The 24735-nt window shown below is 46.1% G+C and overlaps 2 protein-coding genes and 1 long non-coding RNA gene across 4 annotated transcripts in view; 1 reads left to right on the forward strand and 2 right to left on the reverse strand.

Moving 5' to 3' along the window:
• LOC110480735 (uncharacterized) overlaps positions 1-1927 on the reverse strand; it is a 113861-nt gene extending 111934 nt beyond the window's left edge. The window contains exon 1 of the long non-coding RNA XR_013339450.1: positions 1713-1927. This is a non-coding gene — a long non-coding RNA (uncharacterized LOC110480735). The remainder of the gene's footprint in view (positions 1-1712) is intronic.
• Positions 585-15123, forward strand: ATP1B1 (ATPase Na+/K+ transporting subunit beta 1). The gene is made up of 6 exons (XM_021549005.2): positions 585-801; positions 3335-3463; positions 10213-10368; positions 11044-11228; positions 13090-13170; positions 13736-15123. The coding sequence occupies exons 1-6, from the start codon at positions 702-704 to the stop codon at positions 14000-14002; spliced, it is 918 nt and encodes a 305-aa protein (XP_021404680.1). The 5' UTR covers positions 585-701; the 3' UTR covers positions 14003-15123.
• The window catches only part of NME7 (NME/NM23 family member 7), an 85116-nt gene continuing 75312 nt past the window's right edge, over positions 14932-24735 (reverse strand). For both annotated transcript variants that reach the window (XM_021549004.1, XM_021549003.1), the window contains one exon: positions 14932-15199. In XM_021549004.1, the coding sequence (XP_021404679.1) occupies positions 15167-15199 (33 nt within the window). In that variant the 3' untranslated portion in view covers positions 14932-15166. The remainder of the gene's footprint in view (positions 15200-24735) is intronic.

The raw sequence follows: 24735 nt of genomic DNA on the forward strand, positions 1-24735 counted from the left end.
CGTTATTCCGCAGCCGCGTTACACGTGAGCCCGCCGGAGTGTGGCGGGCCCGGCGGAGCGGGGTGGGCGGCCGGGAGCAGGAGACGGACGGTGCTCAGCAGCGCCCGGCCGACAGGCGCTGCTGCGGGCAGCAGGGACCGCAGGGAGCGAGCGGGGTGGGAATACCGGGAACGGCCGGGCACGTGTGCGGGCCGGCGCGCGCACAGGTGTGCGGGTGCGCGCACACACGCGTCCGCAGCTACGGCTGGCCAAGGGACGCGCGCCCCCGCGGCCGCACGCACGCATCTGCCCGGCCCGGCGGGCCGAAGCTCCGGTGGGCGGCAGGCGGCCCGCACCCACCCTTCCTGCCGGTGCCGCAGCCCTCCGCCCCCACCCGCCGCCGGCGCGCCCCCTCCCGCCTCGGGTCCCGCCCGCGGAGCACTCGACGGTCCGCATTGGTGGCGGTGCGGACAGGGCGGAGCCCGCGGTGTATATGAAGGGGCGCTGCGCGGGGAGCGCGGCTGTTCCGTGCCCTGTGTGCTCGTCCGCGCTTCGCCCGCCGCTCCCGAGGCCCCCCACCCCCCTCCCCGGCCGCCTCCCCCGCTCTGCCCCGTCGGGCCGGTGCCGCCGGGGCGGGCGTACCTACCCGCACCTTCCGGGGCCGATCTGCCCGCCGAGGGCTGTAGATCTCTGCACGCCTCTCGCCCACCCCTCCGCTCGCCATGGCCCGCGGGAAGGCCAAGGACGGTGATGGCAACTGGAAGAAATTCATCTGGAACTCGGAGAAGAAGGAGCTGCTGGGCCGCACCGGGGGCAGCTGGTGTGAGTGCGGGGCCGGGGGGCGGCGATGCGGCGGGCGCTGCAGCATGGCCCCGGCGCTCCGCCTCCGCCGGCTGCGGCGGGGCTGCGGCCGGGGCGGGGGTCTGGCTACAGGGCGTCCCTGCGGGGCGAGGGAGGCAGGGACGGGGTCCCCCTGCTCTCTCTCCCCTCGGTGTCCGCTGGGGCGGGAGCCGGCGAGTGCTGCTCCCCAAGCGCGGCTCCAGGTGGGTCCGGGGGTGAGGCGGGGTCGGGCCGACCTTGTCGAGGGCGCCTTGTCCTTGGGTCTCCTTCCTTTCCTGGTGACTGGCCCGGCCCGGGAACATCGCTGTCCGGGGGACCCTGACCTCCTAGCTCTCATCTGCCTTAGACCTTACAGAGGCTTTTTCTTTTTTTCTGTTTTCTCTGGATAAATTAAACTAAGCGAGTTTTACTCCGCTGAGAAAGAGCAATTGACTTTTAATATCTCCACAAGAAGGAAATGGCTCTATATGCACTCCTCATAAATGCTTGTGATGTATTCATTGCATTTAGCTTAAAGAGGTTTTTAATTTCTTCACACAAATAACAGTCTTCCAGTTGCTGCCAACCACAGCTGGTGTTGCCACCCTTGCGATGTTGAATTCAGCTCCCATTATAATGGATCGGCCGGAGGTGCCACGTTCAGAGCCGGCAGCTCTGGCAGGCGGAATAGAGCAGGCTTCTGCCGTATCTTTACGTGAGCAGAATGGGGTTGTGGGTGCGCATGGAGAGGTATTTTCTGCTCCTGAGGCACCAGGCAACTGCGCAGTGCTTCAAACGTGGAGGCTGAAGCAGGTCCTTCTCCCAGAGTGCCCGTACTTACCTGCCTATGACTGATTTCCATTTGCTGAGTCGAGCTGCAGGCTGATGATCAGATTCTTCTGTTATAAGCCTACCTGTTGCAAGAAGCTTTTTCCTTCAATCCTGTGGTGCTCGATTTCTAGACCCACTGCGTATTTTCCGAGACCTTGGAGTGGCTTTGACCTTTAAGGTGTCTTTGGCGTTTAGAGCATCCTGACTGGGAACCTGATTAAATAAGCTACCTCCCAGCGTTTGCCTTTTGATGTTACAAAACTCAAAGGCATTACGCTGCAGACAACAGCATTAGTGTTTGGTTTGTTACAACAGCACCTCCTATGACCGTGCTCTGGAAAAAATTTCCACACGTCCCTGACGTCACGGCCATTTGCTTTACGCTGCCTGGATACCAAAGAGTGCTTTAACTCCTGGAGCACCATGTTACTGCACCCAGCTCTGCCCTCCAGCCCTGGCTACCTCCAGTGCACACGAGGAAGACAAGAGGATGGAGTGCCTTTCTGACAGTGTCCCTCAACCTCTGTTTTCTCTGGGTTGCCCTCCTGTTTGCCTGTCTTTCATAGACTTGGAACAACCAGAACTGCCAGCTTTCATTGTGAGGCTTCTCTAATAATGTAGAGGGGTTTTTGTGATGGAGCTGGGGAGTGAGGAGGGATATTCCCACCCACTACTTACTGCCCTTTTCTAGTAGCTCATCACTTCAAGTCCTCGAAATAAGCTACATCTGTTTTGTTTGCAATTAGGCGAGGACAGTCTGAAACCAAGCAGGCTAGCTCTCAAGTTGTCTTTGGCCTCTGCCTGTCCCTGCAGCCTGATGAGCAATACAGTTGCTTGGCATAGTCTGGCCTACCCTTGTAGTGGTGCGTAGTACAGCATGCTAGCCTGCAGTTAATGTGTTCAGATCATCCTTGTAAACTGGGAACTGATACCCAGAGCTGGGCTGCATCTCCAGACTCTTCTCTGATCTTCCCAGTCCCCCCCCACAAGGTGAATCTAGACTGTCCCTTTAGACTGAAACTACAGTCTTTTGTTGTTATGTAATTCACTCTAATTGGTATGAGCAGTGCCAGAGTGTCTTTGTAGGCACACAAGGCTGGTAAATACGCAGTATTTCAATACCTTAAGAGTACTTTCCTACATTTGAGATGGAGTACTGAAGTGAATTGGGCCTGAATTTTTTTCACATTGTCTTTTTTTGGAGGTGATGGCCTGAATTACTAGAAGAGCTCAAGCTTTACAATGGCTTGTAAATGTGAATGAAACATTTACTGTTACTGCTCCTGGAAAATGCTTTGAGCCCCAGGGCTGTGTGGAATGAGTATCCTACAAGCACACTCATGCTTGCTGTGGGGCACTTGGTGTCAAGTGCGAGGGCCTGAGGTGATTGTGCTGGGTCAGCCAAGGGATCCTTGAAGGTATGGGGGAACACAGTTTAGTCTTTATATTTTATAAGCTCAAACCTTGATTAATGGATTTCTAAGTTTTCAGGGGCTCATGTTTCCCCACCACCAAACAACTGGAGTGCCTTACATTTCCTGTCTGCATCAGGGCATAATCTCTCTGTTACGTAGATGTCTTTGTAACGTCTGAATTTCGTGTGCTGGGCTCCTCCTTGCAAGTGGCAAAGGTTAGTAGTAGTGTCCTGAAACATGACTGCCATGAGGGCTTGATTTGATTCCTCTTTGTTTGTTTTCTCTTGCAGTTAAGATTCTCCTCTTCTATGTCATCTTCTACGGTTGCCTGGCAGGTATATTCATCGGGACCATCCAAGTGATGTTGCTTACTGTCAGTGAATTTGAGCCCAAATACCAGGATCGAGTGGCACCTCCAGGTAACTAAACAAGAGGCAGTGTTTGACTTTGTGCAAGCTGTTCTGGGAAGGCGGGGTTGGTTACTCACCTCAAGAAGAGGATGAAATAAGCGTGTTGCTGCTGCAACACATTTGTAGGGGGTGGGTATGTTCTCAGCCTTCTGTGTTAACAGTACTGGGTTTGAAGAAAATCCTGCTAAAATTAAAGGTTGCATCACAGGAAAAATGTCTCCTCTCTGAGAGGAACTTGAATCTGCTTTGGTTTTCACTTCCCCTAAGCTGAAATGATGGGGTGAGGCTAAAAGGCTTTACTTTTGGGAACAGGCTGTATGAAGAAGCTGGGTTCAGTTTTTCTTCCTTCAGAACCACTCTGTTCACATGGGTAAGTGAAGGGATAAAGATAAAATGCTGGCTCTATCAGGGGAAGCAGTGTGCACATGGAGCAAGAGGACAGTGCCAATTCTGGGAGTGCTCACGGAATTGCTTTATCCAATACCAAAGTACCCTGTGCTCTAGAGACACTGTGGCACTCTCTAGTGGGAATTGCACTGACTGGTGTGGGAGGTGAAGGGAGGGTGAGTCTGGTAGCGGCTGACTTGTGACCTGTCCTCACAGAGAGTGGAAATCTCTGCTCAGAATGCCTGGGCAGTGCCTGTGGCAAGCCGGCCTTGGGCAGGGCAGGAGGAGCCAGTGGTTGCTGCAGGTTCGCACTGCACCTGCCAGGGCTGCGCTGTACGATCCAACGCCCGCCGCAGCCGCGGCTGAAGCACAGGGGGAGCTGCGCAACTGCTGCTTTCCCACATTGCCAATGACCTTGAGGCTGCCTGGCACTGGGCATCCTAACGATCCGTCTCCAGTTGCTCTGTGAAACAGTTCAGAAGCTTTTAATAACGGTGGTATTTAAGTGACAATTGTGAGGCTGGTGGCTTGTAACTACACAAGTTGGCCCTGGTGCTGCGCTGTGTCTCGCAGCTCCACTGCCTGTAATGCTGTGAATCCCTGCCCTAAACACAGGGAATGTCACTGTCACCAAATGGTGTTACAGCTCAGCTAAGTCATCTTTTCCAGGTAATTGCTTTTCTACTGGCATGCTTTAAACACAGAACAGAGGCTGGAACTGCTGGGTTAGTGTGTTACACTTCTTCATGTACCACCACTGTGGCTGGGGCATATGCTGTCTTAAGCACTGAAAGCAGCTCTTTTAATCTCTGCAGTGGACCCTGACATTTGCAGGAAGGACTGTCACTGATACTGCCCAGAGCCATTGGGCATGGCTAATGCTGGGGCAGGGGGTTACTCAGTAGTGTTTTTTTCCCCTTCATGAAATAATTAGCAAAGGCACCCATGGATCTGAGGTCTCACCAGATAGCCCAGCTGTTCAGCCAGATGTCACATAATTACCTGTTCTAGGTAAACTGTTTGCTCTCTGTGAAACAGCAGTTTATTGTTCCAATTTCAAAGCAACTCTGGTAAAATTTCTGTGAAAGATTTCAGTCTGCAGAGGATTTTTATTAGTATCTTAATTGCATACTGCACCAGTTTTTCTGGGGCTTCATTTTTAACAAAGAAAAAAAATTGAATTTCAAGACACTCTTGTGTGTGTACTGCAGAAATCAAAATGGAGGAACAATGAAAAGATTGTCAGGAATCTTTTGTAATAAGCTTTCAGGATGGGTATTGAAATCACAAAATTCACCTCAAATGTGTGACAGTAGGGAGCCAGTAAACGGTTTTGAACCAAGCTGCAATGGCATATGCATAAAACTTCAAAGAGATAATTAGTAAATAGAGTAAGATCCTTTGCAGAGCATCACTTGGCAGCACTTCCTACAGATGTGGAGAAGCTGGTGTAGGGCATGGCAGAGGCTGGCACTTAGTATCCAGTACATTGCTTGTCCTGTAGCACCGCAGTCATGAAACTGCAAGTCCAAAATTGCCCTTTAATGCAGGCTTTCAGACACTGACAGGTAGTGAGTGGCTGCACTGCTGTTCAGGGGTCAGCAATCCCTGTATTCTCTGGCTGTGCAGGATTCTTCCCAGTGCTGCAAGCACAGCTACTATTCTGTTAAGGAACATACGTGTGGTGAGCACCAAACTTGAACTTTCTGTGATCTGAGACGCCTGCAGATGATGAACAATATATAGTAGGATGTTGTGCAATTCTAATTCCTGATTCTTGTGGGAAAATTTGTGAGCCAAGTAAGTATACTGGTGGCTTGATAAAGCCCTGGATTTTCTAGGGAGCCAGAAAAGCTGGTTTTATTCTTGTTACAGTGCTCTGTTCTTCTTGGGCAAGTCACTGTTGTGTCAACCCAGAATGCTTTGAGAAAGGGAAAACTTAACTTGCCTTCAGGATTTGCAAGAGAAAATGCTGTAGGGGCTGCTACAATATCATTCTTGTTCTGAAATACAACAGATTTTGTAATGGCAGCAGAACCTACAGGGTGTTGTATTGAGTTATTGACGTGGGTATAACATTGAAAGCCATAAAGTGCTATTTTTGTAGCCAAGTGTCATTAATATGGTAATTGGCTTCTGCATTGAACACAACAGGAATGTTATCCAGGGCTTCAGGGCAAGCTGAGTGTTGTACCTTTCCATTACTCTGTTTTTTTCTGTCTTTTGTCTTGTGATGGGGGAAGGGACAGTGCAGTTCACCTGCCTGTCCAGCTCTGCCATTGCGACAACCCCAGCTCCCAGTTCCACGTGTGCTGCAGGCTCAGACTCTGCTTTGAACAAAAAGGACGTATCCTGCTACTAGTGAAGGATGAGGATATTGCCTCTTAAAAAGCATCCCTAAAAAATAATGCTTCATTTTCCTCCTCTCCACCCCAATGCAAATTGGGCTGTGTATCCTGCCATCTTGTGGTGTGCATCCCGTAGAACAGCATTCCCTCCCGGGCTGGTGGAGGAAACGAGCTCACTGCAGCCTGAGGCAAAGCTTTGTCAGTGATGGCCAGAAGGAAGAATCCCTGCTCCAGCTAGGGGATTTCAGGTGTCCCTTCTTCAGGCACTGCTGGGCAGTGAGTGCATCATGGAATTGTAGAGTGCACATCTTTGCTGTGTGTTCCCCACTGGGCTTATTTAGCTTGGACAGCAGCAGCAAGGTGGCAGGGAGGCTTCAAAGGAGTGTGTGCTGCCTCCTGTGAAGTTGCACTTCTTTGCTTCTGTCATCTCAGCAGCACCTGTGCTTGGGAAAATCTGTCTCCAGGATGCTGCAGCCAAGCAGGTTTTGCTGCATTTGCAGAAGACTTGCACCTGCTGTTTGTACTTTGGGGATGAGGTTGACTGGAAGCTTGGAAGGACATTGTTTGCTATGATGGCTTTTAAAATCTATCCTTGCACAGTGAGCTGGGGGAGGGTGTAGTGATCACTCAATTTGTCATCTGTGTCATCTCAGGAGTGTTCATACTCATTTGGAACAAAGATTACTTGGTACTTGGAGATGAGCATGGTGTGATGGAGCAAGGAGTGGTTACTACGGCCTTATACAACTGTTCCTAATAACAAGCCTGACTTCTCGCTTTACTTCTGAAGTCCTGCTATTGCAGCTTAGAATGATAAAATCTATGTGGAAAACTGTTTTTAAATGAACTTGGATAAACAGGATTTTCATCTGCAATGGCATTTTGAAAATGGAACTGAAAACCTCAAATGACTTTACGTGGGTTTTTTTTTGGTGTTTGATGTCTTTGTATCGTCACAGATAACAAGAGGTGGTGTCTATTACCAACTCAAGGCATTGCTCATCATTTATATGGACAATGTCAGCCAAGTGAAGAGGAGAGTCTTATTTCCTAGCAAGGCACTCTAAAGTGCCAGTTGCAGCAATTTTCTAATTTGTCAGTATTTTAGCAATGATGACTTCATTCTTTCAAGTGGAAAGAACAGCATAACCATGTGACACCATGTGCATCTCAGTTGTAATAGCTTAAGATGCAGAGCTGTGTCATACAGATTATAGTCTGAGGATGGGGAGAGGGTTGTTAGATTCCTGGCTCTGAAAGCACCTGTGGGTTTGTTTCTGTTCCCTCATAGGACTTCCTCATGAATGGCTTCCTCATGTGCATGCAGCCTCTAAAAGCTTCAGTCATGCCAGCCACATACTTTCTTGGCTGTCTGGCAACACATGCCAGGTAGTACTGCAAAGGCTCACCTTTTAAATGTTTTTTCTTGTCCTGCTTGCTTAAGTTCCCAAGTGGGGGTGAAAGAATGTTCCAGAAAGGTTAGTAACCTCTGCAGAGGTTACCTTCTGCTGTTGTACAACACACTTGGTTTTCCACACAGGATTGCTTAAGGTTTCAGTGATAGTGCTGCTCTGCTAACAGCACTGCAGCTTTTACTTTGGCTATGGGATGTACAGAAGGAAATGATCAGGGCTTAGGGCTTTGCTTCCAGTCAGTTGCAGGGCATGTGAGAATGGAAGTTGTGGTAGAAGCCAGTAACACAGTTTTTTAATTAGGATAAAGTTATTTTTCATGACAAGTCTTTTATATTCATAAAGATTTTCTTTCTTGCTTTGTAAGTGGGAAGATTGATCTCCACTTTTCTCCTATCCTAAAAAAAGCAACCACTCATGTGCCAAAGCCTGGTCTAGTCTGGTTCATCCATCCACCTGGAAATGTTCCCAATTAGACAGAAAACAGCCCAGATTGGGCCACAGGCGACCTGGCAGGAACAGTGGTTCCTTTGTGCTGGCCACTGGAACAGCTGCTTGGACGTACTGCCTGGGCTTCATGGCAGTTCTGTGGAGATGTGCGAGACAGGGATGCTTTGGGATGGGAGTGTGTTCTCCAGCCAAGTCACTTGTCTGATGGGCAGAGGCTTGGCTTTGGACTGTACCTATCAGTGGCTGGGCTCTCTTCAAGAGAGAACAGGGATCTTCTCCTGGATGGCTTTTACAAACCACAGGGTTTATTGCTGACCTTCATGTCACCTTTGCCAGGCCTGTGTGGGTGCCCTATATGTTACCTTGGCCAAGACAAGAAACAGAGATGGGGAGATCCTGAGCAAAACTGACAACTTCACTTGACTGACTGGAACTTAACAAGCCTGGCCATGTTTTCTTGGGGGTTTTTGTTTTGTTTTGTTTTTTGGGGTTTTTTTTTGTATTTATGCACTTGAATATGTATGTCACCTGTAACTTGAACTCTGGAAAAGGCAGACCCAGGAGAGGACCCAAGGCCTGGCTTGCCTCTGCTGCAATTCCAGACAGTCACTTCAGGTGACTGAGTCTGTTCTTCCCAGCTGAGTGGTAACATGAGAAAGGCTTGATAGGATGGGATTGAAGTCCCTTACTAAAATGGAAACTGGCACATTTTTTCTATATATAACTGTTTGTGAAGCAAGAAAATGAGTAATTGCTTGAAAATGGGTTGAAAGCAAATGACTTTGGAGGGTGGGATGTCATTGTGCTAGAGAAATAGAGAATTGCTTTTAAACTTGTAAACTCAACCCGGTCCATTTGTAGTAGAGGGATTTTTGAGCAGAGCTCCTTGTGGGACTTCTTGCAATCTTTGGCAACCAGGAGCTGTGTTTAGGGGAACAAAGCTAATCTTTGTCCTAGGTTACAAATTCCAAGTTAGTGGGTAGTGGCTGGGGGGAGTGGTGCATTGGTCTGCGGAGGGACTGAGCAGAGGCACTCAAGTGGCTTTGGAAAAATTGCTGGAGTCACAAGCTCTTGTGGGCTGGGGCCAGCCAGTTAAGCTGCCCGAGTTTTGCACCAGCAGAGCTCCTTGGCAACAGGCCTGTTCTGAAAGCTGTCAAAGCAAATGTTGCTCCCTTGCTCCTTTTCTTGATCTTGCTAAAATGAAGAGGACAAATTGAACTGAAGTCAGGACCTCAGTAATTACAGTGGCTGCCACAAAAGCAGCATGAACTCAGTTCCCATTACTTAAATTAAAGCGTTAGCCATGCATCAATACTTTCAATTAAAATGTGACCTAAACATTGCACAGGAGCAACTATTTCCAAGTTCTACAATGAAGAGCAAAGGAGATGATACTTTTCATTGTCTGTAGGCATTTCTTGTTTATAGTCTCTTCTCCATGCATCATTATTATAGTCTATATCTGAGCTCGTTAGCACAACCCAGAATCTGGAGAGTCTTTTAAACAATTCTTCTGTGTGGTGGCATTTCCTACTACCTCTTTGGTGATGAGCTGCTGCTAAGAGAGCTCAGAAGATGAGTTGTACAGTCGGAAATACCCAATTAGGCAGTGAAAAGAGAGGAGGCAGTGCTCAGGCAGTTGGATTAACTAAGGGAGAAGATGTCTCCTGCCCCGCATCCCACAGGGGAGACACACAAAGATACAAAGATTCCAGCTGGCAGAGCGTGACCAATCTTGGGAAACCTCTCTTGTCTTTTACTGCAGGAGCTCACGACTGGACAGTTGTGCTGTATCCTAAACACAGAGTTTGCAGACACTTGAAGGGATACTTATGTTCTGTGTGGTTGGTCTCATGCCGCTTCCCTTCTGTCCTCAAGGAGGAGGCAGAAGTGCACAGTGGACCTGTGGTTGGCTGTTTTTCTTGAAGGAAGCCTTAACTTTGTAGCCTCACTTCTCCATTTTGTGATTTTTTTGTCTTTTTACCTGACATAAACACTGTGATAAATATTTTAAGACTGTTGTTGGAAAGAGGAGAACCTCTCCTCCAGTGAGCTTTTAAGCTGTTTTGTCAAACTTCTTAATTCTGAAAAATAGAGATTATTATTATTAGGATCTTGGTGTCGCCTGGAGGCTGTACAGCTCTGATTTTGCTTTTCTTAGGACTGACTCAAATCCCCCAGGTTCAAAAGACAGAAATTACCTTTACTGCCTCTGAAGCCGGAAGTTATGAACCCTATGTGAGGAATCTTGATAATTTCTTAAGGGACTACAGTGCTGAGCAACAAACTGAAAACATCGTGTTTCAGGACTGTGGCGGTAAGTCTCGATTGTTTCCTACAGCTGAGGACTCTGAATGATGCCTCTGTCAGGTCCACCAGAAGCTGAGGTTGAGCAGTGGTGGTCTTGGTCTTCAGCTGTTCCAGCAGCATGTTGGTTAACTGGCTGCTCAATCATCTCCTTTGGGCAGGCCACACTGGGCAATACTTAGCTTATTGTAGCATTGGGAACCCCACATTTCACTTGGAGAACACTTCAGCTGACTCTGAAGGTGGCGCTGACCTTATTCTTTCTGAAAGCCACAGGGGTTTTACTGATGACTTTGCTAAAGCCAGTGTTGGTCCTCTTCATGCTGTGCAGTCAAACATCTAGGAGGTGTTTACCCTTAATAGGTTATTTGTAATCATGTGAATGAGACTCTCACCTCATAATATGCCTGTATCAAATCTAAGGGGAACCCACTTAAAAAAAGCTGCCCAGAAAAAAAAATTAGTCTCTGAGCCAGGTGACTCTGGAAGAAATCTCAGTTATAAAACAGAACTCCATAAAACTTGCTGGTCTGGAAGGAGCTGTGCATGGGGGGTTGGCTGGGTATGGGTCTGTGGAGTGCCTTAACTGCCCTGGTGAGGGAAATCCCACCTGCCCAGGGACGTGTAAGTGACATGTACACGATCCCACTGCATATGGTGCCTTTTCCTTCCCCCACTGTGACAGACACACCTACTGAATACAAAGACAGAGGACCATATAATGATGCCCAGGGCCAGAAGAAGGTCTGCAGATTCAGACGTGAATGGCTGGAAAACTGTTCTGGATTAAATGATCCCAGCTACGGCTACAAGGATGGCAAACCATGCATCCTTGTTAAGCTCAACAGAATTATTGGCTTCAAACCTCAGGTAAGTATCTTTTTTCCATTTCTAGCAGAAGCTACTGACTGGGAGGAAGGGTTAGCTGCAGATTTGCTGTGTCTGCTTTTTGGTCTCTGGAAAGGGATCAGTATTAAACCCTTTCTGCCGAGGATAAATTGTGAGACAATTTGAGTAATTTGCTTTAAAAATGCTTTTAATTGAAAGCAGTCAAAGTTGTGCACTGCAAGTTGGTAACAAGTAGCAGTGAACCTCACAGTGCAACTTCCTGGTTATTTATCTGCTAACTTCTGAGCCTGCTATTAGAGTTGCTATAAAGGGGCATTTTCTTCAAATGATAAATTCAATTTTAAATTCTTCTGTGCTTCCATGGGACCAGCCCAGACCAACACTCTCTGCAGTAACATCAGAACATTTTGTTATGCCCTGATCCACTCCATTCTTTTCCTCAGGCAGTGTAATCTTGTCTGCCTTGCCATAACTAGTTAATTAAATTACGAAATGCTAATATTAAATACCAGCGTGAAACACAGACTCTAAAAAGAGTAAATACATTTGAAAGTCAGGCACAGCTGCAAGAAAGGTGAGGAGGTCTTTAGTTAATTTAATGTAGTTTTCCAGAGGCTTTAGGATATCTCTGCCAACTGGTTGCTCTGTCCTTCACCCAGAGGGAAGTTTTCAGTAATGCTGAAGGTTGTTAATCTGGGTATTCATGGCTTTTCCTTCTGGTTTTTTTTTTTTTTTTTCCCAGTACATTAAAATACTAAAAATTTCTTTTAAGAATTCACTGCTGTTAATTAAGGTGGGGTGCAAAACTTGACACTCTCTTTTGGATGGAGAACAGTGTAAATGGTGTTCTAGGCCACCTTCACTCCCATCTGTCAGGGCACTTGTGGATGGGAATTGGTGCCATCTAATGAGTCCCAAGGAATGTCTTCCTTCAAAGGGAGCTCGTCCTGTGCTAAAAGAAATGAGCAAGCTTTTGGTTTTTCTGATGCATGGTGGAAACATTTTAGGAGAATGTACTGTGGTTTGACATGAAATATGCATGTTTGATGACTGGGAAAGAGAAGGGTTTCTCATGGCGTGTTCCTCTCTTTTTGTCCAATGGAGCTCTGGAGACCTCCAGACTGCATTAGACAGACAGCACAGTCTAGTCAGGAATGACTTCGCAGGTTTCACTTAGAAACAACGTATCCAAGACAATATTTATTTTTGTGGTTCCACACTACAGCAGAGATCCTGTCATTCTTGCATTGGAAAAGTGTTTGTAAGACAGATCTGAAACTGCAGTATGGTCAAGCAATACTGTTACACCTCAAAAGACCAAAGACCAGCTGTGTTAGTGGTTGGACTATGAGAGTTGGCACTCACCTTTCTCTGATACACCCAGAGTTTTTGTCCTTCCTTGTTGGTGGTGTTGAAGTTCAGCAGTGTCAGGGTGAGACTGCCACACTGTGTTGTTTTCTGTGCATTTCCAGTCCTGATTGCACACACCTGGCGGGCGGGTGCCAAATCCTGCACCAGTGCAATCCTGCCACTGCCAGAGCTCGCATAAACAAGCCCCGCTAGCAATAGACACTGTGCCATGAAATGCTTTCCTCAGGGACACCATGTAACTAAACCCAGCCTGACCTGCTTGTATCCACAGCAGGTGCAGTTGTAAGAACAGCTAGCTGAACAGCTTGGGTGAAGATCCCCTGCTTCCAGTTGTGTTACACTACTTGTCTGTCCCAAGAACCACTGAGAGTGTTGCCTCTGAACTGTGCTTAGAAAGGATTTCAGTTAATGGTGTGTGTTTGGTACTGTTGATCCTTGTTGCTGCAAAGGTGTTTCTGTCTGCAGAAGAGTGTCCAGTGTGTAACATTCCCTTGTTCTGGGTTTCTTCTAGGCTCCAGTCAATGAAAGCCTCCCTCCTGAGGTAATGGCAAAATACAACCCAAATCTCATCCCTGTCCACTGTGTTGCCAAGGTAAGTTGGAAATGCTGCAGGGGATGACTAAGCCCTTGTCCAAGTGTAGTTGTCCCTTTGCTTGCCTTTCCATAGACAAATGGGGTGGTTCTTATTTGGGATAACAGAAGTTTCTCAAAGCCCTACTGATGGATGAGTTAGTGCTGCCTTCACAGTATGGGCTAAAAGCAGGGCAAGATAGTTAAAGGTATCTTCAAAAGTAGCCATGTGGCTTCCAAGTGCTGTGCAGGAGCCAAATAAAAGGCCTCCACAGAAGAGATTTCATACTTGGCATGTACAAAACAGTGAAACAGCAGAATTTTTGTAGCCACAGCCCGTACAATTGTACCACAGGATGCTCTGGTGGCTTCTAACTGTGTAAGTGGCAGAGGCTTTAAATGAAGCGAAGCTCTGCTGTGCGCTGACATGTCCTGTGAACCACCAGCAGCTCTTGTGCATGGTGGGGACCAGCACTGACCGCACGGAAGGTCACGGTCTCACTGAAATCAGCTGCTGATACAGCTGAGGGCTGCCAAAGGCCAGTCTGGGTGGGTGTCATTGCTTGTGCCTCCTCTGCCCCCTGCAGCGAGAGGAAGATGCAGACAAAATCGGCGCGGTGGAGTACTATGGGATAGGCGGCTACCCTGGCTTTGGGCTGCAGTACTACCCCTACTACGGGAAGCTGCTGCAGCCGCGGTACCTGCAGCCACTGGTGGCTGTGCAGTTCACCAACCTGACCTACGACATGGAGGTGCGCGTGGAGTGCAGGGCCTACGGGCAGAACATCGTCTACAGCGACAAGGACCGCTTCCAGGGACGCTTTGATATTAAATTCTACATAAAAAGCAGCTGATCGTAAGCACAACTCTCTTCCTCCCCCCTCCTCCTTGCCATTTAAAAAGGTTAAAAAAAAATAGAACAAAAAAGAAAACCTACTAGTCTTGAACAAACTGTCATACGTATGGGACCTACACGTAATCTATATGCTTTACACTAGCTTTCTGCATTTACTAGGTTAGAATGTAAACAAAGTGTAGCAATAGTGACAAATATTTATTCTACTGTAAATGACAAAAGAAAACAAAATTGAGCCTTGGGACGTGCCCATTTTTACTGTAAATTATGATTCCATAACTGACTTGTAGTAAGCAGTGTTTCTGGCCCCTAAATATTGCTGCCTTGTGTATTTTATTTAGTGTACAGTACTATAGGTGCATACTCTGGTCATTTTCAAGCCATGTATTGTATCTGTTTTCTACTTCTTGTGAGCAAAGACTTCTGCTGTCCAAGGTGTAAATACTCAATGGGACTAGAACTGGCATGAAACTTCTCATTATTTTGTTCCTTTTCAAAGAAAGGCCCACCTGTGAGATGATATTTAACAGCACTCCATAAGGCTTCTGGCTTTTCTGTGGTGTTAGGGTATCTTATTTGGAGGGGTGGCAGGGAAACTAACTTAAGTGAAGTTAAAAAGAATAGGTGATTATGTACTGTGCTTTGTAGCGAATGCTGTCTCTCTCTCCACTTCCTCCCTTATCCTCCAGTATGTTGTGTGAGAGACCGGGTCAGACTATCACTCTCCTCAGTGATAGGCATAACTCTTTGCTTTGTATATTTTCTTTTCTTTTTCTTTTTTTCTGCTGAAGGCATCGCACACTGTGGTGCTAATGTCTTTATTGAATGTTTTAGCCATTTTCATGGTGGAAGAATTTTATATTTATGCAGTTGTACAATTTTATTTTTTCTGCAAGAAAGTGTAATGTATGAAATAAACCAAAGTCACATGTTTGAAAATAAATCTTTATTTTAAACTTTATAAAAGCAATGCAGTACCCCATAGAATGGTGTTAAATGTTGTCTAAAGTGCAAAACTCTATGTTCTAACATGTAATAATAGCCAGGAGTACAGTGCTCTTGTTGATCTTGTATTTCAGTCAGGTTGAAACATTGGACAAATAAATGAATGAACACACAGTTCTGTGTGCGTGTCTGTTGCAGTGGGTGAGGATGGAGCCTGTTAGTTGTCCAGAATCTTGAAGAAGTACTGCACCTATTTCAAACAGAAAATGCATCTTTATCATTCCCAGACAGCCTCAGCACAAGGGAGTTGAAGCACCTGAAACATGGAGCTGGTACACATCAGTGCTGGTGTCTGCTGGTTACTTGTTTTCCCCTCTCCCTGCCCCGTCTGAGAGGCTGCTGTGGTGTAACACCTGCCTGTGCCTATCAGAATCCCGAAAAGTCTCTTCCCCATTTACTGCACATGCTTCATCTCTGGAGGCACAGGCTCTGTGTTCCAGACACAACTGTCCATCTTCAGTGCAGGTTAAACCTTCCAGCAGCCAGAAGGCTTCAGCACCCTGAAGCCACAAGAGTTTCAGGGCAGCAGCCACTTGCTCTGTGTTACTGCTGGACCAGTGGCCAGGGCTGAGGACAGGCTGTGCCTGCTAGGGCTGCTCAGAGGTGACAAAAGGTGGCAGCTGGCTTCATGCAGGAGCCAGGCTCACTTTATGCTGCATGATGCAGATTACCAGGGAGAATTCCTCCATGTAAAGTGACAAAACAGGACTATCCTAAGTGGAACACACAATCCTGGAGAAGCAAGATGCTGAACTCTTTGCCATCTGCTAGAAGGAAAAGCATGATTATGGTACACTGGGGTGGTGAGTGCACCCATTTACCTGTTCCATGTTCTCAAGGAGCAGGTGCCAGCAGAAATCACACCTTCCACTCTTTCTTTTGCTGCTGTATGTTTAGAGCAAGGATTTAAAAAGCTGTGATGAGAGCCCTAAAATACTCCCTTAGTACGGAAACTTCACCTGCAAAAAGAACTGCAGGAAAGCTGAGCCATTTTGGCTCCCAGCAATTGATGGGTTCCAACTGCTACCATTTGTTGCATGGTTCAAGGTTTGGTAGGATCAACTGCCCCTACAATTCTGTTCCTAAGTGAACAGTCTGTGACAATTAAAAAAAATCAAAACAACAAAAAAAAAAAAAAAAAAAAAAAAAACCAAACCCAAATGAACCAACAAACAAAAAAAAAAAATCCAATTTTATAAGACCCAAGTCATTGTTAGGTATTTACTGTCTTTTAATTCTCTATATGAATGCAAAGTCTAAGTATGAGCTATTAATAAAGAGTCTGGCTTATTCCAGGAGTTGGGAAAACCACTGTGGAAAACTTAAAGGTGCTTGTGGTTCGCTTCAGTGAGCAAATGTCCAAAAGGGCTTGTGTAGCATACTTTTAGGAACTGCATGTGAAATTAGGCAAAAACAAACTTTTACCCAACATCCCAGCCCCAATCACTTTCTCGTCCCACACCAGTGAAAACAGAATGGCTGCTCAGATCACTAATTAACCAGGCAGGAAGGGCAGTAGCTATCCTAGCCATATGCCCTGCAGCCACCCACTGAAAAGTCCCACCTGATCCCAGGCTTCAGGACAACTCTGCTACCAAAGGACCACACCCCCACACCCCATAAAGAAGCACGCTCCTCAATGCATCTGGTCAGACATGTCCCCTTCCCCCATAAGAAATGCTGCTGTAGTTTTTCAGACCTACAAGCAATATAGCACTAGAAGACTGCAGGATGGTTAAAAAAAATTCCAAAACCAAAGTCCAAGGAAACCTCACCCCACCCCACCCCAAGCAGGTGTAGACTCTCGGCTGGGCACCTCACTTGCCCAGTGGCACAGGTGCTCTGGATACACAACAGCCTTGATATCAAAACGACCTTTCACAAATGGCACTGACACAACCCTGGGGGCAGAGAGACTGCAGGTGTGACATCTCACCAACCCAAATTAAACGGTGCTTTGCCTTAAAGATTCACTCTTTTAATCTGTGCTCTATCCACTCTCTCAAGAAGGCATTGCTTTCCTTACTGCTTAATAGGACATTACATTATAAATTGCCAGTCTGAACATGCTGTTCTTTCTGCCAGATTGACTCAGCATAGTTAAGTATAATTGTAGCCATTAAAGTGAATTTTATCTCCCTTCTTGTTATATGGGACATCTGCATTTAGAAGAGAGACACACAAAAGCACTAGTAAAATAAAAAGCAGAGACACACATATTTAACAACACACACCTTTAAGGCTGTGTCTGCACAAACACTTGCACTAGCACACACCAACTATCGATTTTATAGCTCTGAGCACTGGCACTTCTGGACTTCTGTTCCCAGCTTGGCCAAGGGCAGGTGCCCAGCACGGGCCAGGGACAACCCTCAGAGTGGGTGGGGAGCTGTGCCAAGAGCAAAGAAAAAGGCCAAATGCAGTGGAATTTGCTTCTTCCTAGGTAATAACTCTGTGTCCAGCCTCAGCCCGGGGTGCTGATAAAACTGCTGCCACCACAGGCCCGTTTCCCTGCCATGGAACAAGGGTTAATAGAGCTGAGTCAACTCCCACCCCTGCCTGGGCTGCCTCAGCTGGAGCCCGGTGGCTGCCCCTGGGATTTAAGTAATGATCCCGCCCACTGCAGCACACACTGACAGCTGGTGAACGCTGGCCTCGCCCAATGCCTGCTCACTTGACACTAGCAACAAAAGGATTTGTGCTATTTTAGTCACCAAGTTTCCCGGGCTGGGCTGCAGAACCTCAGTTTACTTAAAACCTGTGCAAAACCTCTTCCTCCTCAGTTAGCTTTCATTGCATTGTTCAAGACCCACACAGACTTTACTAGCAAGGCTCAGACAGAACAAGCAACATTACACTTCATATACTGTGCAAAACCAGGTGCCTGTATGTTCTCTTTAAGTATAATTATCTTTATATGGGTCAGCTGCCACCCAGCTCCCAGTAAAACCAGTTAAGAGCTGGTATATCTGTGGTATGCAGAAAGGATCCTAGTCTCTAAGAACCCTTGGGAGCAGTGCTGGACAAGAACCACCAGAACTTAGTTACTCATCCTAAGACCACAGGTATGGTGTTATGAGAATAATTAAGACTTCAGAAGAACCAAGATTTCAGCACTACCAAGAGATTTAGGGTGCCCCCTCTTATGAGGCCCCAGCTGGAGACACTTGGAAGAACTTCCATTCTAAAAGCACCAGGTCCTTTTCCAAGGGGATCCAGGGGTTGTTTACTACTTGCATCAAGCATCCAGATGAGGGTTAGATACTCCAAAATACCCTGTATTTTAGGAAATACAGTTCCTCTCTTTCCCAAGGTCTGAGCATAGTCCAGACCACAGAAAGGGAAGCTTTGCCAGTACAAAACATCTTAATAAACCTCACATTTGACCAAGGGCAAGGTCAGCCTCTCTGAGCCAAGCACACCTCTGATGTCTATGGGATCCAAGGGTGACAGAGGACAGATCCATACCAGGAGCTGATCTGAAACCAACCAACACATTTCACAGATGCCTTGCCAATGATGCCAATGTTCAGGTGTGCTCACTGTTTCCCAGGGATGAGATAGGATGTAATTTAACACCAGTACTCCCCTTGCAGACCCCAGGAACCACCTACCTGCTTTGCAGCATGCAGCTATGCCCTCTCTAGCTCCTGTTCAGGGACAAATAGCAATAATGCTCAGGAAGTAACAAAGGGTGAATAACTGTGACCCTCCATCTCTGGCCTCATAAACTGCTTCACTGAGGAGGAGCTGAGAGCTGAAGTTTTGCTTCAGTCACACTCACTCCCAGCAAAACTCATGGTAATGAAGTTGGCTGCTCTCTCTGAGCACTTCCATGCATTACCACAAAGTTTCAGGAGCTAATACAGCAGGCAATAACAAAATCCAGTCAAATGCCCAGGCTGAGCAAGTATCATCTGAACAATGTGTGCCCTAAGCGCACAGAAAGGCCAGGCAAAATTATAAAGGGGGAAGAAAATTAAGTGAGACAGCCCGTTTTCCCAAGGGAGAGCAAAAGATCTTGGTATTAACACAGGGCTCTGCACAGGCACAAAGTGTGCTGAAGATTCCAAGTGTTAAGAATTACAGGCACTTACAATTTAACTGCCTTTCTGTCCAGAAAACAATGCAAACAGCAGTGCTGATGAGAGGTGCCTGCTGAGCAGCTTTGGAGTCAGAGCTTTTGTCTACAGGCCAGACCCAGGCACACCTTGGGCTGCAGCAGCACTCTATGCAGGTAGAACTGCAGCCTCAAAGAAACTCTGGCACTGAAATGGTACCTCAACTCTCATTCCCCTTGTTCCCCTGGGCTGGCAATTTTTGGTGAGAGACCCTGTTAGCCTCCTTCATGGCAGAAGCCAGAAGGCTGGCAGGATGACACACTATCAAGAAAAGGGCTGAATTCAAAGATTCACTTCTCATCCATCACCAGACAGGTGATAGTAATTTTCAGTCCTTCCTCATCTCTGCAGAACCAAAACTGGCAACTGGGAGATGGAAGCCTTTCCCATCCCTGTATCCATTTAGAGCCTGTCAGGAATCTTGGTGCCTTACATGCAGCTAGACAGACACTCACCAACACCCTCTCCCCAAAACCACCACGACACTCCATCTCCCTGGTCAGTGTAGGCATCCAGGCACATGATCCAGAGCCTTTGCTGACCTAAAGTTTCAGCATACAGTACACTCTCTCTAAACATTTAAGTCTGATAAATTTATATATGTTATCTCACTTTGAGGTCACAAGTAGGAAACAAAAAGCTTTTTTTGCTCGTTAACATTGGTATGTACATCTGCACAAACTCACCAATGCTGTTAGCAAGCACACTTGCTAATTTAACATCAGTAGTCCCCTTGCAGACCCCGGGAACCATCTACCTGCTTTGCAGCATACAGCTATACTCTAGCTCCCATTCAGGGAAAAACAGCAATAATGCTCAGGAAGTAACATGTAACAAGCACACTTGCTAACACCTAATGCCTGAACCACACTTAAGTTGCATGAGGTTCACTCAGCTGATTCATATGACTAAATCATTAGATTAACACACAGAAACCCCCATGGATTCATACCATCCTTTCAGCCACAAGCACTCCAGAAAGAAGACTTGTTGTCAAAGAAGATAGTCTACTTACTATTGTACGTGTTTTGAAAAGAAAAAGTTATTTTCCCACACAAATCTGAAGAGGGTTTAGTTTGTTCAAAAAAAAAAAAGGGCACATTAATCAGTCCTGCCGCTCTCCCAGACATCACACAATGTAAGAAATAAAGCCAGTTGGGCTGCCCAAGACAGAAGAATTTGTACACATGCACTCCAACTATCCACATTAATTTCTCAAATAGAGCTGGGATAAAAACCCCTTGCAATGCACCAAAAAAACCAACCTTGCAATGGAAGGTTTTATTACATAAACACTAGAGGTTTTATTACATAAACACTACACTATATTGTGTGCTGTTAACACTGTCACCTCAAAAACTGTGTATAGTTATGTTCAACTCTGAAAACACAGTGGAAGAGAAGGGCAAGGGAAGCTATTTGGAAATTGTAACAACAAGAGAAAATATTAGAAAAATGTGAGTTCCAAACAGGATGGAAATGAGAGGACAAGACAGTAGTTCATTATACCACAATCATAAATACCAATAAAGTGAGTTTGATGCTATTTACTCTAAGAAAAATAAGTGAACTCTGAAACTACTTTAAAACAACAAGATGTTGTTTTTGTATCATGTGTAACTACTGTGCTGAATCAAATAACTTAATTCTGAAGCACAGATACTTACAGATTTAACAAGAAGGTACAGGTTCATTGAATCTTCTCAGTCCCCATCATAAGCCAATTGCTCTGTAGCTGGAGCTGAACATACTAGTTCAGAACTCTCTCATCTGCAGTTCTACTTCTTATTTAGTAACATCTTTGGTCACCATCAGAACACATCAATGGCTTGGTAGAGCCACTGGAATGAAATAAAGTGTAAGATCCTATCTCCCATCAGATGTGACAATCTCCAACATGACAGTTAAGTACTGCTTTCCTGAGGATCCCAAGCAGCTCCCTGAGTGATCAGGATCAATGCCTCTGCGCTTCCTACTTATCTTGAGGGACACTTGCTTGCCTGCCTCACAGTCAGGAATTGCTGTGGAGGTCTTGCAGGATGCCCTTGAAGCAGCAAGCTGAGGTGAGACAAGACACCATAAGTGCACCACAGGTGTCAGCGCAAGCTGCAAACACATCCCAAGCACTGGATAAAAACACTGGAAAGGGCCCTGCTGCTCGTAGATACCTGCAGTATCTAAATAAAGGCAGGTTTGGATGTGTCTGTACAAGCCACAGGCATTGCCAGTGCTGAGCAAAGTCTCTCCAGCCTGCTCACAGAGCACTGACAGTCATGGTCCTCACAAGCTACCAGGTTATGGCCAAGACAAGAGGAAGTGATCACACAGAGACAAGAACAAGTTTTCCAACCACATCATAGATTCAAGTGAAGATGGAAGCAGCAAACAGGCAAAAAAAGTAGTAGGCACCCAGCATTTAAAGCCCTTTCTGAGCAACCATGATGTTCAGCAGATTATTATTTGTGCAGAAGACCCAACAGGCTACACATGGCAAGATTTTTAAAATTATGAAGATGAGACAGCAACAAAATATCCTGAAAGAAACTACCAATGGAAGGTACCACCAGCAGAGGCCTTGAATGCACCACCACAAGCCCCTACTCTGACTGTGGCTCAGTGTGCTGACAGGAAACATGCCATCAAACTAATGGCATCAATTCCCCAAGCACAGTGCTCAAAGTACCTTCTGAGAGATGTCACAATCTAGAAAGCTCCATTTCCCTATGGAATGGGTCACTATTAAAAGGCCAAGAGTTTGTTTCAAGTCTCATCAGCTTTCAGTGATTTCAACACTGCTGTTGAGTGCTGAACCATGTACTGCCATGGCACGACACCTCAGAGATCAAGTTACTATTAATGGCTGGACTAAGGCAGCTACCTGAGGAAGCCCACAGTTCCTGGTTTGTGGCTGGATAGTCTTGGCACACCATCTCTCCCCATCAGAACAGCAGTAACTGGCACCAGTGTAGAAGGAAACTTGCCCACTTAGCAACTCTGAATACTCCAGAGAGAATTGCCTCTTGCCCAGAGACTTGCTAACATTTGTCAGTGTATCTCAGAAACAGCCATGGATACCATCATTCCTGCCTGTGTGCCAGCGCACTTCGGGCTTAAAGACGAAGAGGAAGAATGCAGCTGTTACCGAAACCAGAAGATGCTGGGTGACTTCAAGGAGCACTAGACTACAGCCAACATCCTTCCACTGCCATCCTGTTTTGTGTTTGCACAGCTGCCAGCACAGGATCAACACAGCGTCTAAGCCCAGCACTATGACAGCACAAAACCAGTAGTGGCATGAGACTATGCTTTGAATCATTAGCTATTATTAATTACAAAAGAATAAGTAGTTTCTAGAGCTTGACAAACTCTAAACTCAATACATCCCATGGTATTAGCATCTATGACAGACAGGAAACCTTATTCAAAGTTTTCTGTCCATAAAAACATGTTTGGCTTTGGGCTTTTCCTCCCATGTTCCACATACATTTCAACACATGTATGAAAATAGCTGATTTAAATTCTCCTCTTAATTACTGTTGGTTGATGGTAGTCAGTGAAGGAAGCTGCAGTGAGAAGGGAAGGGGTAAACTCAACACAGGAAGCACCAGCAGAGATAATAATTTGTCTCTCTTTGACCTCTTAAGAGAGAGGTGGGAGGTGCAACTGGCTGAGGTCAATAACAGGAAACCACATAAAAATTTATGGGCATCTCAGAGCATGTGTGTTATAGGACAACAGTGTTTTTCTTACCCCTCAAATAAGGCGCAGGGCCCCTTGCTCCAGAAATTAAGGATATTCTGAGCTTCTACGTAGCTGTACAACTACAGCATGCCCAGCATGCCCTTGCTGCTCTTGCTGTAGAAGCTGTTCCTCTGGGCTTTTTTGTCTTCTTTGCTGTAGTTTGCCCATGGTGCAGCTGAGTTGCAGCCCAACTGTTGCTCTGCTTCAGCTCGAGGAAAAGGAGAAATGGAAAAAGGATCTGGGCTTTTTGGTTAAAAAATGAGAACATGGTGAGGGAAAGAAAGAAGGCAGCAGCCTCAAAGACACAAACTGGGCCTCAGATGAGTTATCAAGAAGTGTCACGCCTTCCCTCCACCTTGACCTCCCCTCCACAAAATTACTTTGCTCAGCGCAATACAAACATGTGTGAAAAGCCAAGCCCTGAAGGTTACCTTCAGGATCAGGTGAAACTTAAAAGAGCTTTGGCAGCTGCTTGGTTCATACTCATTAACTTCTTCTTTCTGGCACTTATAAACCCCAGACTTGTCAGAACAAGGGGTAACTGGACCTCGGATTTTACCCAGGAGTGGAAGCACAAGAGGTGAACTATTTCACAACTCTGTTTAAACAAGGTTTAGTTTGCCTGTCTAGCCCACAAGTATAATAATTATACAACCTATGCTCAAAATGGGGCTGCACGTGACCTAATAATACAATAATCTTTAAAAGAGAAATCACCAACATCTCCAATATCCATTCATCTATTACTGCTATTTTAATTCTTGATTTCCTTCAGATAGACCTAGGCAAAAGGATTACTTAATTCTCTGTACAAGTATATATACAGCACCAGGAAACATTGTGAGAGAGCATTCCAGTGCTGACTAACATGTTCTGATATGCAAAACCACCAACAAGTAAGATTAAGTTTTCCTACACTCCAGATTCTTTCCAACTTGTTCCCACAGCTGTTAGATAAAAAGTCTCAGAAAGTTTAAATGGAGAAGCACTTGAATAATAACAACCATTATCTGACAGACCTCCCTAGAAATCATCTTGTACCAGAAGAGACTGAAATTTCCAAATGACAGACAAAAATAGGTACTGCTTGGATGAAAACTTGGGAGAAAAAAATGCTAATGCCAACTTCACTCAAACCACTCAATTTTTATTACTTTTCACTGGACACGGTGAAAAGCATTTTACCCTGGATTATGCAGCTCAGTGTGGGCCCCTAATAAAAGACTTCATTCCAAAATTGCTGTATGACTGAATGAAACAATGGCTTCTTTATTAAAATATTTTAAAGACTCCTGAGGGAAATGCGGACAGCTGAAATGCCCTCAGTGAAAGGTTCATTGCCATGCTATGCACTTCTGCTGTGTAATGTTTTACAAGCTGGGCTGCTCTGTGAATGGGGAGAGTTAGTTCTGGGCTGGTAGAGGCAGCTTGCATAATACCAGACAAGTTAATGGGTAACAAACAATGCAGGAGACCTTTGTTCCAAGTGTGACACACACAAATTCCACACTAAGCACATCGACGCCTCTGAGGGTTACTCATTGACATGCTTTATTAAATTGCTTGGACTATACCTCGATGCACCAAAAAGGACTAGTTTAACACAGCTACATCCTTCTGATGTCTTCCATCCTAAACTGTTGCACTTTAACCTCAGCCCACGGATCAACCCATTACTGGTACAGAAGCATTTCCAGGGTGGATGATAGTGAGCACCTTGCAGCACAACCGCATGTCCAGAAAATGGCAGTGGGCAGCCAAGGAGGCAGCACACAGGTAAGGGCAAGGTGGCAGCCAGCAGAGTGTGCTTCAGTAATAACAGGAAGTGGTTATGGGAGCATGTCTTGTGCTCCCTTCTCCAAAG

Source organism: Lonchura striata, chromosome 2, assembly GCF_046129695.1.
Source record: "Lonchura striata isolate bLonStr1 chromosome 2, bLonStr1.mat, whole genome shotgun sequence".
NCBI lineage: Eukaryota > Metazoa > Chordata > Aves > Passeriformes > Estrildidae > Lonchura > Lonchura striata.